Raw genomic sequence first — 18244 nt, forward strand, 5'->3', positions numbered from 1 at the left:
TAAATACAAGTAGACTAAACACACCAGCCAAAAAGACAAAGATACCAGATTAGGGTTTTTTTAATTACAAGAGACTCACCGAAATACAAGTATGCCACAAGTTTAAAAGTATAGAAAAATTATGCAAAAAAACCCCCAGAGCTATATTAATATCAGACAATTTTGTAAGTAAAAGCATTAAGAATTCAGGAGAGTTCTTGCATAATACCAAAGGAACAATTCACCAAGAAGAAATGTACACCATGACCTTTTACTCACTTTGTGATAATCCAAAGTATACTTAAAGCCAAAAATGACAGAACTACAAGGAGAAAAAGACAAATCGCCAAACTTTTCTCTTTCAGTGATTAGGTAGACAAAGAAATCAGGAAAGATGTGGATTTGGACAATGCAATTAAAAGGCTGGTCTGACGAACATCGTGTAGACTACTGAATCTTTAAAAAAAAAAAAAGAATATGCATTCTATTTAGAGAATGCATATCCTTTTCAAGCACATAAGCATCAGTTATAAAACTGACCACTTGGCAAGTCTCAACAAATTGCAAAGAATCAGCATAATAGAGACCACAGGCAAAAAAGTGAGAAATCAATAACTAAAAGATTACTTAAACACATATATATTTGGAAATTCAAGTTTGTAATTTTAATTACCACAAGATAAATAGTGTGTATTTTTCAAGATTTACTCTCAAAGGAGAAATAATTCTGCAAATAGAAAATATTTAGAACTAAATGAAAATGAAAATACCATATTTCAAAACCCATGGGAAGAAACCAGAGTTTTAAAGGACATTCTGTAGCTGTAAATGCTTATATTAGAAAAGTTGGCTGAACATTAATGAGCTGAGTATCAATCTTAATAAGGTAGAAAAAGAACAGAATGAACCCAAAGTACACAGAAGGAAGGGAATAATAAAGTTAGAGCAGTCGACAAAGTATGAAACAAACTTACAAGAGCAAGGTTTTGGCAAAACACAAAATGGTTCCTTTTAACACTAATCGTGATAAGAACAGGAGAGGCAGGTAATGAAGTGGTAGGAAGTTGGCTCTGGAGCTGACTGCTTCGTTGGAGTCCCCACTCTGCCACTTACCAGCTGCATGGCTGTGGGCACGTGACTTGTGGCTGGCACTGGTGGAACCACAGCTCAAACCCAGGACTGCAGACCCCGGTGCCTGGGCACTAACTGGTTATTCCTACAGTAGGAATTTCGGGTGTGTACTTTGAAGAGAGTATCGTCCTTCCATAATGAAACCGGGTGTTATTATACCCACTTAACAGATAGAGAAACTGAGGTTTGAAGAATATATGTAATTCTCCTCAAGTCATGAAATAGGAAGCATTGGAGCTGACTCAAGACCAGATCTTTCTGACTCTGAAGTCTGCCCTCTTAACCACCATGCTCATTAATGAGAGGTGAGGAAAATCCCTGTTGGCCACTCACTGTATACTCAACTTCAGGGAAAACATCTTTTCTAAGGCAGAATATAAAAGAGAAGGGGCAAACGCAGCCTTGCTCACGAACAGAAGTTCTTACTTTTACTAATAATATCCCAGTGGTTAAGAATACAGAGTCTGGAATTAGAAATAATAATAATTGCTAATATTTATTAGATACTTACTATGTGCCAAGCATAATGCTAGCCTCTTTATTCCTCACAACATCCCCCCCTTTTTTTTTCTTTCAACATTTTGCCAATTTTATGTCACTGATCCTCCATCTCCACACGCAGGTGTCTCCCTTCCCTTCCCCTTTCTTCATTTCTTTGCTCTAAAATTCTAAAATAAACCCCAGACTATGTATCATTTCATTTGTAAATACTTCAGTATGTTTCTCTTATGAAATGGGCTTTTTTTCTTTTTTTTCAAAACCGTAATACTCCTATCACACCTTTCTTAATGTCATTCAATACACATCCAAGGTTCAGATCTCATGTTCAGATCTCACTGACCGTAGAGAAAACAATGAACAGACGCACACACCTTGCACGAGGCCAGCCACACAGAAGGCCCAGGCAAAGGCGGGAGCTACTATGTTTGGTACATGATAAATGGTGACCGAGGACACTGGGGTGTCACGCTTTCCCCACATGGGGGTTGAACCAGAATGATGAGGCCTGAGATGATGGCTGAGGGAAGGTGAAATGAAGGGGGACAACTGAATTCTACTGGGCACAATTACATGCTAGGTTCTGTGAAGCCATGCATGCTCTTCCTTGCACCAAATTACTCAGTTTCAGAGAGAGCTACTGAAATTGAATGGTTAAACTGCTGAGGACAAGTAGCCTTATATCCTAGAATTCACCACCGAGTGCTGGCTAATTTTATTGCAGGGGAGAATCACAGGCTTTCCCCACCCTGGGCTGCCCTCAGAGGTCAGCGATGTGGACCAAGAGCAAAGTGCAGGCGCTCTCTCCCCACATCTGGTGAGTTAGGACGTAGAGGCAGCCCACGAGCATCTGTGTGAGTTTGGGTGCAGGCGATAGGACAGGACATGATGGCAAAGATGGGCACCCTGAGCCGTCAGTCTCGCAGACTCTCAGTGTCCCAACAACGTCCCTTTCTGCAGGCTCTATTATTGTCCCACAACACAGATCAAGCACCTCAGATGCAGAGAGGTTAACCTCACACACTACAGACTGGCAGAGGCAGGATTCCAATCCAAGCCACCTAACACCAGAGCCTACATTGTAATCCACACCAAACTCCTTGGGGCTCAACTTCCTTACCCACTGATTGGGGGTGGCAATATCCACCCCCTCTATCGAACTGTGAAGAGGACCTGAGACAAGGAGATAAAGCCACCAGCACAGTGTCTGGTGATGAAGGAAACGACAGTGATGACAACTGGTACTTGCAAAGATACAGGCTCACAGGGATGTTACCACTCCTAACTGCTCCAGACTAACCTACCACATAAAATCTTCACAAAGATACCTTTGCTTCCATTTCGCTCTCACAAATCCTCCAGAGGACACTTGTGCTCTATGAAAATTAGCTCTAAGCTAATTTTCAAAATCAAAATCATGGCATTTCATATTATATGAAGACATGAAGAAAAGTATTTAAAAGAATCTAACAAAGCAAACTGCAGAGAAGTTGGGGTAGAGGGGGCAGCTCACATTACCCAATAGAGTAAATCTAGATTTGAACTTAATTTTTTAGAATTCTTGAAATATCAGTGATGGCAGCGTCAAAGACCAATTAATCAGGTTGTTTGTTCTCTGTGTGTGAGTCCCTGTTGCCATCTACAGTTGAAAACAGGGCATGCATGCAACACTGCCAAATTAACTAAAAACCTAGTCTTGAGGACTCAGACGCTAAGAAAATATGCTCATACAATGAGTACAGCACGTGGAAATGTTACCTGGAGGAGCAGCTCTTTTTCAACCACCTCTTCCGTCTTGCTGATGAGACGCTTCTGCAGGGCATGAATTTTCTGAATCAGCTCAAAGGTACTGGGGTCACTGGCCTGTTCAAAAGGAACAAAATTAAGCAGCTGAGATGATCAGTTTCAAAGCACTGAGGTCCCTATGCAAAATCACTGTTTTCTGAAAATCGACTGCAAAGCTGTAGACCCAATACAGAGAGAATCAGAACCAAAAAAAAAAAAAGTATAACAAATGAGACATCATCAAAATAGACTGATGTCTGGCTAATGTTTTATCTGTTACCTCTAGTTAGTCAATAAATGGAAAGTTAATATGTTTATTTCACCAGGGGAAATAGTAACCACAATATGACAGCTACAGGGCATCAAACCTGACTCTTCACCACCATCCAAAAACCAGGCTGAGTGCTTTCCAAATATTATTAAATATTAGTCACATGACAGCCCTCTTAGACAGTATTATCTTCCCCTTTTACAGATAAGGCAACTGAGGCTCAGAGGAGGAAGTCATTTCCCCACACTGATAAAGGTCGAGCTGGATTCAAGCCCAGATATGTCTGGCTCCAAAGCCTGGGATTTTTAATTACTATGCTCTGAGGTTTCGCTACCATCATCTCTGCTTCCGTAGGAATGAGACAGGGCTCCCTAATTCATTCCATCTCAGGATTCTCCTTTCCTAATTGTCAACAAGAAGATTCATTACAGCCTGTGAGGGGGATGTCTGCTAATAATTGGCAGCAGAACACAGCCATGGTGTTGGTGTTTAGCTCTCAAACAGCGTTATCAATCCCAAAAGCTTTGATGTGCCTTCAGTCTGTGCATAATTCAAACAAGATCTGCAGTTATACCTTGATAATTTGTCCTCTGGACTTTGAGCCAAAGCTTCACTTCCAACTGTACTGACATTCAGAATTAATTTAGCAGCTAAATATCTTCAGCTGCCTCCCAGAGTCTCTATTTTCTAATTTTTTAAATAGAAATTGAAATGAATTGGAAACTTCAAAGATCTGCTTGAAAACACATGGAAGAAAACTACTGTGACAGTAAACGGATTTAAAATCTTTAGCCCCACTTCCCCAGACACAACCATATCATTGTTCAGTAAACTACCCAACTCTTGGCATTTGAAGAGAAATAAATGAGGGTCCAAGAGAGGTGGGGGGAGATATTCCATGGACTCTGACGGTGCTTAAGAAATACTAAGCAGAGCCAACTGATGCCCACATATTGGGACTAGATTTGGCACCCACATTCACTTGGCAACACTGGATGTCATTAAAATTCAGGCCTTATGTTTACATCACAATTTATAATGCATTATCTTTAATGCTTTCTTCATTTAAAGGAAAAAATAAAAACGAAAAACAAAAACCTACTTGGCTGATTTTTCCCCGTGCCCTCTTTTCTATATCACACTCTTCTATTCTCCCAGCACTCTAACTGTGCACTTAGTCGAAACCCCTTGTGGCCCCCATACTGCTGGGTACAACTATAGGAGATGGGCATCTTTCTCCTGAATAAGCAGTTTGTCTTCCACTGCGAACTGCTGGTGGTAATGCCTATCAGGAGGTCATAAAACAAAATGTGAGGTTTATTATCCATCATCTACCAATGGGACTTTGGCTGTGTCCGCAGATCCTAAGAGAAGGGGTTTAACTAACACAACGTTAGTTCTTTGAAAAGAGGGCTAGTTCACAAAAGCCCTATTTCCTGTGGGGAATAAAAGGAGGCAAAGGCCAACTGAAAGATGGTGAAGAGTCTGGTGGTCAATGCAGGTGAAGGCAATTAACTATCCAAGAAAAACAGGCAGCTGAAAAATAGCTGGTTGACCAAAAACTGCTTCAACAAAAACAAAAACAAAAACAAAACAAAACAAAATGTCCATTGGTGAGGCCAGTTCACAGCTTTCACTGGGTCTTCTTTAGGCAGAAAGGGTTCTGTCCAAACAGAACCCAAATCTGGAACAATCCAAATTACATTTGATCCAGCCTGACATTTTAGGCGACAATCACACTGCATTAAATAAAAACACGCTTCTTATTGGCCTTGAGGTAAGGAGACAAGCAGGGGAGACAGAGGTTTGGGGGCGGGTGGAGGCTGTGCCAGAGGTTACCTCGAGCTTCCTCCATCTGTGCACGTTCATGGGGTTCTCCAGCTCCTCCTCCAGGGCTCGGCATCTTGTCCTCTCCTTCAGGAACTCTCTCTGCGTGTGAAAAAGCTCCTGCCTGAATAAGACAAACTTTCTTTTGCAAAGAAATTCTCTACCCATTTGAGTATCGTATCTTTAAGTGGTTACATACACACTACATCTCATAAAAAACTGGAATTATCGGGAGACTTTGGGAACTGAGTCCAGCCTCCTAATCTGGGCAGGACACAGATGGCATCAATTCTTGCAGAGCTCAAAGTTCAGCTTTAGCTTAAAAAAAAAGGTACCCCTGCTTCAGAATTATGATTCTGGATATCTAAGGAATTTAGAACAAGGAAAGAACAGGGGAGGTAAATTATGAGGATTTCAATATATTTTTTAAAGTTTCTAAATGCCTCCTATAGTAGCAGTGAAACCCCAATCCACGTTCCACCACGAGGTGCGGCACCAGAATGCATGCTATCAAGGCTCAGGCGAGAACCTGACATCAATTAGGGCAGAGCATCACCGCCCTGACTGCATACTGCAGTCACCTGGGGAGCTTTGAAAACCTACCTTTGCCTGGACCCAATCCCCAAAGGGATTCTGTTAATTGGTCTAGCATGTGGCTTGGGTTTCGTAGACTGTCATGTCCTGCTGGTAATTCTAACATGCAGGTCAGGATTGAAAAACATCAAATGAGGAGAGATCTTTTCTCTCAAGTTCCACAACTACACAGATGGCTGGAAAAGTCCTGAAGAGCTAGCTCAGGCTCAAACACACTCTAAAATCTGTGAGAATCTCTAGTTAATAGGTAATGCACTACAGCCAGCCACAGTACCCAGTGAGCCGGCTGCCACCCTATTCCACGAGAAGTTTTGCTGGGAGGCGGAGAAGAGGCAAGCACTGGCATTGACATGGGCAAGAACGATATTATTATCTGTCCTCGTCTGCTGCGGGTGTGCAGATTACTAATACTAAGCCATCTCTTTTACTTAATTGCTTCATTTAAACCAATAATACAACTTCCCCTCATTAGCAAGACAAACCATTAGAATTAACCGCATGATGTTCACTCTACAGGGAGCTCAGAACAAGCTGCTGAGAATTAAAAGCATATTTTTAACACTACAATTTTCTACAGTGTCATCAGCAGAGGAGGGCAAGAGTATTTGCCACTGTTACTGATGGCTCCTTTTGTACTAGACTCTGTGCTAGGCACATCACGTTTGTTTCCATGTTTCATTTTAACTACAAGTCTAAAGCTCAGATGAGTTAAGTGATTTTTCCAAGGTCACACAGCTTATAGGTAGCAAGTCTGAGATTGGAGTTCAGCCTGCTTGCCTCCAATATCTTTATTAAGTTGTTTTCCCATCATAAAGAGAGATAAAAATCTATTATCAAAAAACCAGCAGTGTTGACTGAGAATGGGTAGAATTTGGTCCTTTGTGTATGTAATAAAAATAACACATGGCTGGCAAGTTTAAGTGCTGGTCCTGGAGATCATTCAATAGCTACTTAGAATGAATCCATTTGTCTCCAAAATGTCAATGGTGGTATCTCTGCATAGTAAACTTATGAGTGATTTTCTAATCCCTTCTTTATATTTTCCTGCATTCCCCACATTTTCTACAGTGAATTTGTATTACTTTCATCATCTGAAATATGAGCAACTCTTTAAAAAAAGAGTATTGATCTATCCTTGAGAGTGGCAACTTCCCTTGCTATTCCTGAACGTATTCACTGCATCTAAAAATCAAAACTATCTTCTAATTCAACTAATTTAAGAAGCAGATCCAAACTGTGTCCTTGTCCCCAGGTGGTCAAGGATACTGTGTATCTCCAACTCTGTGGGGAATAAGATAGCTACTGAGAAAACACCAGACCTCTTATTTGGTTTCCTGCAATTGCCTATATAAAACACAGTGATGTTTTCCCAAAGGGAAAGTAGATCTTGTATAATGTAAGATTTAAAGCGAGAAGAAGGCGTACTAAGCTCAAGTGAAAGCTGCAGAAGATAAATCAAGAGTAAGATATAAAATGTGGCCACCTTCTAAGGAAACAGAGTTTTCAAATAGTAATAAAATTAAATTTTCCCCTCTTCTCATTCTGCATATAATTCCAAGAAAAAGATGTGCAAATGTTAGCAGGATTCAATTTAAATATTGATGCTCCATCTCTTGCATCCTGCCTTATTAAAGAAATTCTACAGAGCTCATTGGGGGAAAATTTTTTCTGAATTGTAACAAGTCTGTGTTGGGGATTTGACTCGAAGCTTCTTTTTTTAAATCCAGAATAAAGTTTTTTTTTTTTTTTAAATCCTTTTGCCCTTGCTTATGCTCCATTGAAAGGAAACTAGTTCATTTCCTGTGACACAGAATGGGCACAGTGTAGATTCAGAATGAAGGAAAAGTGGTTCCCATTATTTGCTAATAGTTTCAACATAAAAAAATTATTTTATACAACTTGATCAAGACCTTCCATGACCAGGGCTGGAGAGTATAGCTCAGTGGTAGAGCGCATACTTAGCATGCATGAGGCCCTGGGTTCAATCCCCAGTACCTCCTTTAAAGAACAAATAAATAAAAATAAATAAACCTAATTACCTACCCCCAAAATTAAAAAGAAATAAATTAAAATTTTAAAAATAAATAAGTAAAACTTAAAAAAAAAAAGACCTTCCATGACCAACAAGAGAAACCCAAGGTCCTTTCAGCAGCTCCTCACAGACTCCCGTGCCCTCAGCTTCAAGTGGGTCTTCTACTACCTGAGTTCGTCGACGTTAGCCACGCTCCGGGCAAGGATCCCCTTCTCCCGGCGTAGCTTCTTGATCTCAAGCTTGAGGATTCTCATGTCCTCCAGCCTCTGGTTGTACTGGCTCTCGCCTTTGTTCAGCACGGACTGCTGGATCTTGATCTTCTCATACAGCAAAGCCAACTCATCATTGCGTCGAACTAGCTGTGACCCAAGGATGTCTCTCTCGCTGATGACCTAGAAGGGGAGGGAAGGGCGTGGCCACCAGGGGACAAAACGTCCCATTTCGCATGATGACAGCAGCGCTCATGCAGTCAATGAGGACCTGTGCTAGGCAGCCAGGAGGTGAGGCCCTGGGAACAGCCTGCTACACACCAACACCAGACCCTTCCTGGGAGAGTTCGCAGCCTTATTGGAAAGAGGAGTACAATAAATAATCCACGATAATAATCATCCAATAACCCTTGGCCCATAGGTGTTTGCTTGGTTAATTTTTTCCAACACATTATTTTATAAATGTTTAAATGTGAAGGCCTTTATGGTGGGCTAACTCTTGCCAGCCTCTGCCACTCCTTACTGTCCCACAGTAACCAACTTCTCTTTGTTTTAACCTGCCAGATCTCTGAAAGCATTTAAGTGTCTAACCCCTAAATGACATAATTATTAATTGTAATTATATGTGAGCAATGATATTATGCTAGGAGGCAAGCTCCCTGCAGACAGAACCTTATTTTCTTGGTCAATGTATCCTCCATGCCTAGAGGAGAGGCTGACACCCAGGAAGTGCCCGTAAATAGGAGCTGAATAAATGAATGAGTATTTCATGATTAATCAGCAGAAGGTGGGGCTCCAGGGCTGTTCTTCCGATAGACTGAATGGAAGAGCTTAGAAAAGAAGGGGCCTTCGTGCGAAGAGCTGAGTCAAACAGTGGCGTCTGCAGGTCTGGTGAGGAGCTGCTCCTACCTGGTCTAACTCCTTCTTCTGTCTCAGCCTCTCCCCATCGGCCTCGACAATGATTCGCAGCAGTCTTCTCTCTTCGGCTTCCTGCTGTTCAATGAAGTGTTTGGTCTCCAGGGTTTGTTGTCTCAGCTTCTGCAGCTCAGCCTGACAAAGAGCGAAAGGTACAGACCAATTTCCCCGGTGACAGTGCAAACCAGGACGCAGGGCCCAGATTCAGACGGACGGCGTGCTTCTTACATATCCCTGTGATGTTTCGTTTAACGTGGTTTGATCACCTTCACAAGCAAAACGAGCTACACACACACACACGCGCGCGCGTGCGCAGTCTGTAAAGAAACATCAGTGCACATCACGGTGATCATGTTTATTCCATGAGTCGTGCCCTCAGGGTCTTCCATCATTTTTCTCTATCTGTGTAGCAGGGGCTTTATTGGTATTCAGCAGCACTTCTCTTACCAGCTAAACACTGGAGAACTCACAAAGAAAAGTGCAGAGAAGGATGTGGGGGTGAGCGTGGCAGGGGGGTTGAGGAGGGGCACCTCTGTGCATAGCAGCTCCTGTAACGGTCCTAACTAACACCACCAGCGTATCAGCTGCAGAGATAAGAGCCCATTACAAGCAAAACTGAAAGATAACAACCAAGTGTCTATCTTATAAAACATCTTGATGGAATAGAAGAAATATTATGATATAGAAAGATATATGGATCCTACTCCTAAGACGACTCCAATCCAGATGAGAAGATAAGATATACAAGTATTATGCACATATTAACAAGTCCAGGCACTAACGTTTCAGGATCTTTATTATCACCCAGACAGTGAAGTGATGTTACAGGATGTCAGAAGACTGTGGCTAACGGGAAGGCTTCCTGGGACAGCTCAGATCTTGAAGCTCTTGAGGTGATGTGGGAATCGTAAGAGTGATGGGGAAAGGGGGCTGTGAACTGGTCAGTCTCAGAAGGAAAGCGCCTCTCATCAAAGGACACATTTGCTGCAACTCCACAAGCATATGTGTGGCTGCAGTGCCCCTGGGATGATACTAAGTATTTTGCACAGCTACCCTTATCCCCAGCCTACAGACCCAATTCCAGAGACAAAGAAAAGTACCTCAACCTGCCCAAGGTCACAAGGCTAGTAAGAAGCAGAGCTGAGATTCCAACCTAGATCTTTTGATTCCGAAGCTCGTGCCCCCTCTGCTACCTCCACACAACGGTTCCAAGTCAAACACAGATGAATAAGACATGAGGGATTCACCACCCAATGGAAATGGCAAATATAACCAAGCACACCACAGTGTGGAAGCGCCAGCTAGTGTGTGAAGGAGGACATGGGAGTACACAGGAAAGAGTTCCTACTTCCTCCTGGGATTTAGAGGGAAGAAGCAGTCAGGGCTTTGGCTGCTGACAGTTATTTCCAAAATGCAGAGGTATGTGTTGGGGGCAGAGCAGTCAACAGTCAGGCTTGTATGAATGAAGGCGTGCGAACCTGATGTGTTCACCAGATAGCAAAGCATTCAGTGGGGCTGGGATAGAGTGTTGGGGAGGGAACAGCAGGAGGTAAGGCTGGCAAAACAGCTGAGCCAACCTGCCAAGGACCTTGTATGCCACGTAGAATGTATACGATGGGGAGCCCCAGAGTTAATCATATTAAAGAAAAGAAAACTACAGCTTTGAGAGGTTCTATGCCCAGATAGGAAGGACAGGTGGCATCACAGACCAGTCAGCACCAGAAGGAAAGACAGGAGGAAGAACTAGCCTTTCACCCATGCCCGAAATCACAAGGGCGATGGCAAGACAACACTAAGTCTCCAACTTTTCAATGGTTTGCAGGGCTGCAAATGACAGCGAAAAAGTAATCATTTTTTTCCTTCTAGGAAGTATTGGGACCCCCACCATCCACCCCACCTCCAGAAATGTCACTGGCAAAAACTGAATATTTGCAAGTGAGTGCCTGTGAATGAGCCTAACTCCAGTTGTAGCCCACCTCTCATCCATGAAGACCAAGAGTCATTAACTCCATGGCTCAAACCTATCCAAACAGTACAAGACATGGCAAACCCAGCAAGAGACATGTAACATCACAAACTAAATGTGGCTAGCTACTGTAAAACCGGGGTTCCTTTCATGACAGTTTGTTTGTTCATTTATGAGATACGCTTTGGTCCAAGGATAAGCCAAAGGAAATACCTAGTGAGCAAAGACCTGGTCTGGTCTTTACCACTTCGGGGGATTGCCTGTTAGGAAAGAGTGAAGAACGAACCAGCCTTTCTCTTTCTATCATCCTTTAAGGTGACGGCGAAGACAGCAATAAAATCCCCGTTTGGCTCATACTTTCTTTAATAAAACTTTTATTTTCCCAGATGTGCGACATTCACTTCCCTGTTCCTAAGTGCCGAGAGCTGATCTGAATCCATCAGCAGAACAAAATGAAACCGCTGTTATATTAAAATGCAATCAATGGTGTGTAAAAGTATCTGTCTGAAATGTAAAACCATTCATGTGTTTGGCATTGCTGGGTGGTTTTTTTTTTTTCCATAATATATCAAAGTTCTGAGTGGTGTCTTTATGTCATAAATTTATGGGCTGTAAACAAGATGTGGCATTAGATGTTGGCAGCAAATGTTAACATCAACAAAATACCTTGGGTCTCATGCATTTAGCAGCTATAAATCTGAGCTGTCTCACCCAGGAAAGATGGTAACAACTACTGTGCACCCAAAAGCTCATCAAGCAATGTTCTAGGTGGGACCTGAGGTATTCGCATCTATCAAAGTGTTACTGGTGGTACAAAGTTGTAACACAATGTCAGGACACTCTTTGGTTGCAGCCTCCACAATTACATAGTTTTGTGACAGGTGTTTATGGAACATATATCCTCTAATCTGGCATATATCCATAAATCCTATCTTAAGAACCATACTTAAGGGAGTTTCACCCATTCATACATGATTCCAACATTAACTGGGTTTCACAGAATCTATCTGTTTGTATCTAGCAAAACAAATAGGACCTCCTGAAGTCTTCTAGCCATGAGAATAATTAGGCTTCCCCCCCCATCTCTCTCCCCACCACCCCCACCAATAGTTCCCAACCATGTCATTCTAGAGAGTCTGCTAAGTAAAGGGATATGGTGCCCTGAAGCCAGCTGCTAATGTGATGCTGAGCTCTGGACATAGAGAATTTGATGCTGAATTATTCATCAAGGATCAGAGTGCTGTCAGATTGATGTGGGATGATTGGGAGGTGACGAGACAGAATTGAGGGCTTGTTAGGACTGGAAGGCAGACACTCCAAATGAGATGGCCCCTTCAGTGCTGATGAAACAAGACTGGGACAGAATGGGCAGATGAACACAGATGCAGCAATGTCTACAAAGAACCACTGACATTCTGTCATAACCAAAATGTGCTGACGATGTCTAAGATCCTGAGGAGTCAGTAGAGCCTGGTAACAACCAAAAAAGGAAAAGAAACATGGAAGGAGCAAGATTTTTCTTTTAAGGGGGATGAATGAGGATGAGGATGACCTATTAAGGACAACTGCTTGTCTGTCAGGCTTGGAGAAGTAGTAAATTGAGTTGTCCCATCAAAAAGCATCTTTCAGTCTACCAAACAGGTGAAGAATTGCCGTCCCAGGGAAGATTATGTGCCCATATAGCTTCGGGGAACTCACAGTAACAAGCTACATGCCTCTGGTGGGGCAGAGTCACTAGCAAATTTGCCCTTCCCTCCAGGGTTTTGGTTTGCAAACTTTAGATGCATGAAATCCAGGGACCTCTGTAAACGTGATTCATATTTGAGGCTAAAAAAGTCAAGAGGCTGAAACTGAACATTTGAGCTGTCATATTTTTCTAAAGAATGTCAAACGGGCTTAATGATAGGCCAAAATTATCCAGTTGAAGCACCACTGCAAGTCACCCTTGGATAACCTCAAATAATAAATCAAGGAATCATCCTTTGTCTGTTCTTAATTCTTGCTTTAATGGGAAAAGCTGGGGAAAAGGCAGCCTAGTTTCACAGTAAGTCTAAAGCAATCATCTTCCTATAATCGATGACCCAAAGCTATCCAGACCTAGGAGTCCCCATTTAGAGCAGATTCTCTAGAGCAGAAGCCCTTTAATCATCTTTCATGTTCACCAGCTGCCAACTCTGCTGGCCCAGGACCGAAAAACAGGAGCCTACAGTCTTTTATCTCATTGTATTACGATGCTTCTTTCAAGCTATGTGTGTAGGTGTCTAATGATGGAGGGTGTGAGTGAAATAAATATTAACCAAAGTCAAGCTCTAAGGAATTAATAATAGTTGCCTTTTTGCATAGGACATTGCTCATTCTAAAGCAGGATTTTGTCTACCTTGGACTTCAGCAATTATAAAGCAATAATTAATCTTTTGAAAAGAGCACTGCTTGGGAAAGTAAGAGATGAGCATCAGTGTCATCCTCTGAAAGGAAAGAGAGGATGTACCAAATCGAGTTACACTGAAGCTGCTAACACGGGTCCATGAAGCCCATGGGTGAAGCAATGTTTATAAAAAGATTCTTCTGATTCATCCCATGATAAATAAACCCCATCCCACTACAGACTCCAAGGTGGAACAAACTACCTTCTATAAAACTATGCTTTCAAACAAGGAGAATAAGGACAAAGATGTAGGATATTTTCAAATTTTAGAAAATATATTTATGTTTTTTAATATATAAACAACTCTTAATATAGAATTTTCTATTATTTTTGGGGAGATGAAAATCTTAGGCAGGTAAGTATATCAACTTACCATATCTTTTTTATAAAGGCATTTTGTTACATTTCAATCTTTCTCAAACCTAATGTGCCTTAATTTAATTTAATGTAGTAGTTCTATTTCCATGAAGACCTATCATTAAGTTGACAAAAACCTATTATTAAACTGAGAGTGCATATTTCAATCACAAGAATCTTGTAATCAAGGAAATTTGACATTAAACCTGTCCAACACTCAATGCACATTTTCAAGATAGGAACTATCTTTGAAAGCTAATATGTGCTGAAAACAAGATACCCAGTCTCTCATTTGTTAAAGATAGTTCCCACAAGTGGCTCATAAACATACACATTTTAAAAAATAAGTGACATCATTCTCTTAGGAGATCCTTTGTTATTTCTTTGGTCAAATGGATTAGAAGGGAAATCTACTGGACTGCATAGGAAAAGGAAAACACATTAGGTTTAGTGAATGTGTATAGTAAAACATATATTTGGCTCAACGATTTGATATGGTGTAATTATTTGGTATGTATTTTGGGGAAGAGTATATTAGTAGACACAGAATGTTCTAAATTAGCAGATTTAAAAGGATGTATCTTAGTAATAGATGTGAAGACAATATATCTGATTCCCTGGAGGAGTGCCTACAAAGTTCTTAGACTCACAGAGGTAAGGTGAACCATGAACCTGGTTGAGGGCAAATCAAGTGAGGACAAAGCTTGACACCTGGTAGTTAGTGATGTGGCAGGCAGAAAAGGCACTGCACATGAAATAAACAGTGATCAGGACACAGGGACCAAGGATCCCGCCAGCATTGTCTTATAGAAGCCCCAGGGAAGAGCTTGGGAGGGTTGGGTGTGGGCACAAGGGTTGAACTTGGGTTGTAAATGCAAAGAGATTGCAGTGAGCCTGAGAGCTCCGTGACTCCTTGTGTGCCGCTGACCTGCTCGGTTCTCTTGCGCTGATGCGATGATAGACAGCACAGGTAAATGAGGTGCTTTGCAACTCCACTGGCCCCTCCCCGTTCTACCCAGGAGCCCTGCCTGGAAGGAAGCCTGACCTGGAGGTGGTGGAGTTCATCCTCCTGGTGCCTTGGTTGTTCTCCTAGCCCCCTTGCTGCCTTTCGTAAACATGGGGCCTGCCCTTAGCGGGTCAGATAGATTGACTGTGGGTCCACGGCTTGTATTACGAGATCTGTACCTTCAACGTTTCCTTCTCCTTTTCTATCCGCTGCTGTTCCAGATGTAGCTTCACAAGGGCTGACTCCTTCACCGAGATTTCTTCTTTCAACTGATCTACCTGATGGGTCATAATCTTTAACTTTCTCTTCATTTCTGTTATTTCATCCTGACAAAATGAAAGGAGAAATGTTTGAAAGTGCATTAGAGAGATATCACCGTCCCTGTGGAAATTCAATACATACTCAATCAAGAGCTTTTAAGGGTGACTCACTCCAAACATTGGTCTCTTGACCAATTACGACTGGGCTATCCTTTGTACCTTGTGCCCATCAACCTCAAAGTGCTTTCTAGAATTAACTCTCAAAATATCCTCATGAGATAGCTATAAAGTGTACATAATGAATATGCTACACACACACACACACACACACACACACACACTCTTTATTCCTCATAGAGGAAGGAATTAGAACCACAATAAACATTTTAACTAAAAGATTACAAAGCAAAGCTCTGCAATTAAAGGACAAGAGTACACTGCTCCCCTTTGAGTCACAGTAGCTATCAGCAGTTTTAAAAATTAGAAACAGGACATTGGCGATTCTACACAATAATGAGAAGCAGGACCATGATCTTCACATCCGATCAAGTTGTGTCATTTCCATTTCAAACAATCTGATAGTTCTTTTTTTTTTTTCAATTTGTTTTAGGTCGGAGGTAATTAGGTTTATTTATTTAATGGAGGTTCTGGAGATTGAACCCAGGACCTTGTGCATGCTAGGCATGTGCTCTACCACTGAGCTATCCCCTCCCCAACAATATGATAGTTCTGCAGAAACTGATCTTCTCTTTCAGGTAAATTCCAGGAAATCTCTTTCTTGATCTAGTCTAAATTCTGCCATTAGGATAACAGAAACTGCTTTAAACCCAGGATGGGGAGGGATCAAAATGTAAAGATGTAACTATACTCTTTACCTGAGCCTCAACCAGATTTTTGCTATACAGATTCCTGTCTGACCTCACAGCTTCATACAGGTTCTGTTGTTGTTTTAATTTAGTCTCTGATTCAGCGATTTTTTTCCTGTAGTCAAAAATCTGCATCTCACGGACTTTTATGTCTTCCATGTTCATGAGGACCTGGAAGAGAAAGAAGTATATAAAGATGGTTAAATATCCTATCTGTGGTTATTGGTTCAGGGAAAACAGAGATTTTTTTTTGTTTTAATCTAATGGTAGCTAGTAGAAACGGCAGCAATCAGAAAATCTGGCTATAATCACTGTAGTACAATACAGAAACTCAGCCCAGCTGATTAGGGGTAAACATTTTTATCTATGCTGGAGTTGTGCTCAAGCACAAAGGCTTAGCACAGTTATTCTGTGATCACAGGAGGGTAAAGAAATAAAGAAATTCTTTCGATTCTGAAAACCTCTCCTGACCACGCCACCCACCGAAAAAAGTAAGAAAGAAAAAAAAAAGGCACAGGCTTAAACAGATCTTAACACAAAGCACTAAGAAGGATAAGAGATAACTTAGCTGTTTAGCCACACTCACGGCTTTATAAAGTCAACCACAAGAAAGAAAAGTGGCCTTTGAACACTGATAGCAATCATAGTGCTGTCTTTCCAATGTCAAACTCACTCCATCAGGGAAACCCGAAGGGCTTCATAAAAATGTGTTCCATTGTGCACAAAACACTTCTGGGCAAGATAGATCCAAGAGTAACTGCCTCCTTTTTGCAAGTATGAAAAACCGAGGCCCGAAATTCCACCATCAGCCAATAGCTCTCGACAAGCAATCCATATAGTAGAAATTACATACTCATGACTCTCGGCTGCAATGCCCACAGAAACTGATTTTCTAAGGACAAACTTCTTCAAAAATTCCTTAAGAAAAAAAAAATTTAGCAAGGAAGGCCGATTAAATCAGTGGCGCTATGGTATAAAACAACAGCTAGAACACCACAAGGAGAAAATTCTTAAGACTATCTCACTGTATGTCAGTGGACTTCTCTTAATTAATGGTGACAGTTGAAGGAAACAAACAGAGCAGTATGACAGAGAAGGAAGGAAGGGGATGTACTTAAAGTAACACGGCCAGGGAGGTTTCCTCTAAAGAAGAGGCATTTTACCTAGAACCTAAAGGTCAAAAAGGACTTAGCCCTTTGCCATCCTGATAATCATTGTGATTCAGGTTTGGGCTACCTGTGAGCATCATGTCCCCACGTCACTGCACTAGCGAATCCTTTTATTCCACTTGTGGGATTAGTATTCCAGAAAATATACTCCAAGAAATCCTCTTCTAACGTTTTCCCATCAGAGTTAATGATGGCTGTTATTTAATATATTTTCCTTTATATCTTTATTTTTTTTATTTTAGGCAAATCTTTTTTTTATTGAGTTATAGTCATTTTGCAATGTTGTGTCAAATTCCAGTATAGAGCACAATTTTTCAGTTATACATTAACATACATACATTCATTGTCACGTTCTCTTTCGCTGTGAGCCACCACAAGATCCTGTATATATTTCCCTGTGCTACACAGTACAATCTTGTTTATCTATTCTACATTTTGAAATCCCAGTCTGTCCCTTCCCACCCCCATCCCCCTGGCAACCATAAGTTTGTATTCTATGACTATGAGTCTGTTTCTGTTTGGTATTTATGTTGTTTTTTTTTTTTAGATTCCACATATGAGCAATCTCATGTGGTATTTTTCTTTATCTTTCTGGCTTACTTCACTTAGAATGACATTCTCCAGGAACATCCATGTTGCTGAAAATGGTGATATGTTGTCAGTTTTTATGGCTGAGTAGTATTTCATTGTATAAATATACCATTTCTTCTTTATCCAGTCATCTGTTGATGGACATTTAGGCTGTTTCCATGTCTTGGCTATTGTAAATAGTGCTGCTATGAAAATTGGGGTGCAGGTGTCATTTTGAAGTAGGGTTCCTTCTGGATACAAGCCCAGGAGTGGGATTCCTGGGTCATACAGTAAGTCTATACCTAGTCTTTTGAGGAATCTCCACACTGTTTTCCATAGTGGCTGCACCAAACTGCATTCCCACCAGCAGTGTAGGAGGGTTCC

General features: G+C 41.4%; 1 protein-coding gene across 1 annotated transcript in view; it reads right to left on the reverse strand.

Moving 5' to 3' along the window:
• The window catches only part of CFAP58 (cilia and flagella associated protein 58), a 90941-nt gene that overhangs the window by 35483 nt on the left and 37214 nt on the right, over positions 1–18244 (reverse strand). Inside the window, exons 10-15 of the mRNA XM_032490978.1 lie at positions 16131–16292; positions 15175–15321; positions 9236–9376; positions 8286–8509; positions 5504–5615; positions 3367–3471 (exon numbers count right to left, since the gene is read on the reverse strand). Of these exons, the coding sequence (XP_032346869.1) occupies positions 3367–3471; positions 5504–5615; positions 8286–8509; positions 9236–9376; positions 15175–15321; positions 16131–16292 (891 nt within the window). The remainder of the gene's footprint in view (positions 1–3366; positions 3472–5503; positions 5616–8285; positions 8510–9235; positions 9377–15174; positions 15322–16130; positions 16293–18244) is intronic.

Source organism: Camelus ferus, chromosome 11 (genome assembly GCF_009834535.1).
Source record: "Camelus ferus isolate YT-003-E chromosome 11, BCGSAC_Cfer_1.0, whole genome shotgun sequence".
In the NCBI taxonomy this organism is placed as follows: Eukaryota; Metazoa; Chordata; class Mammalia; order Artiodactyla; family Camelidae; genus Camelus; species Camelus ferus.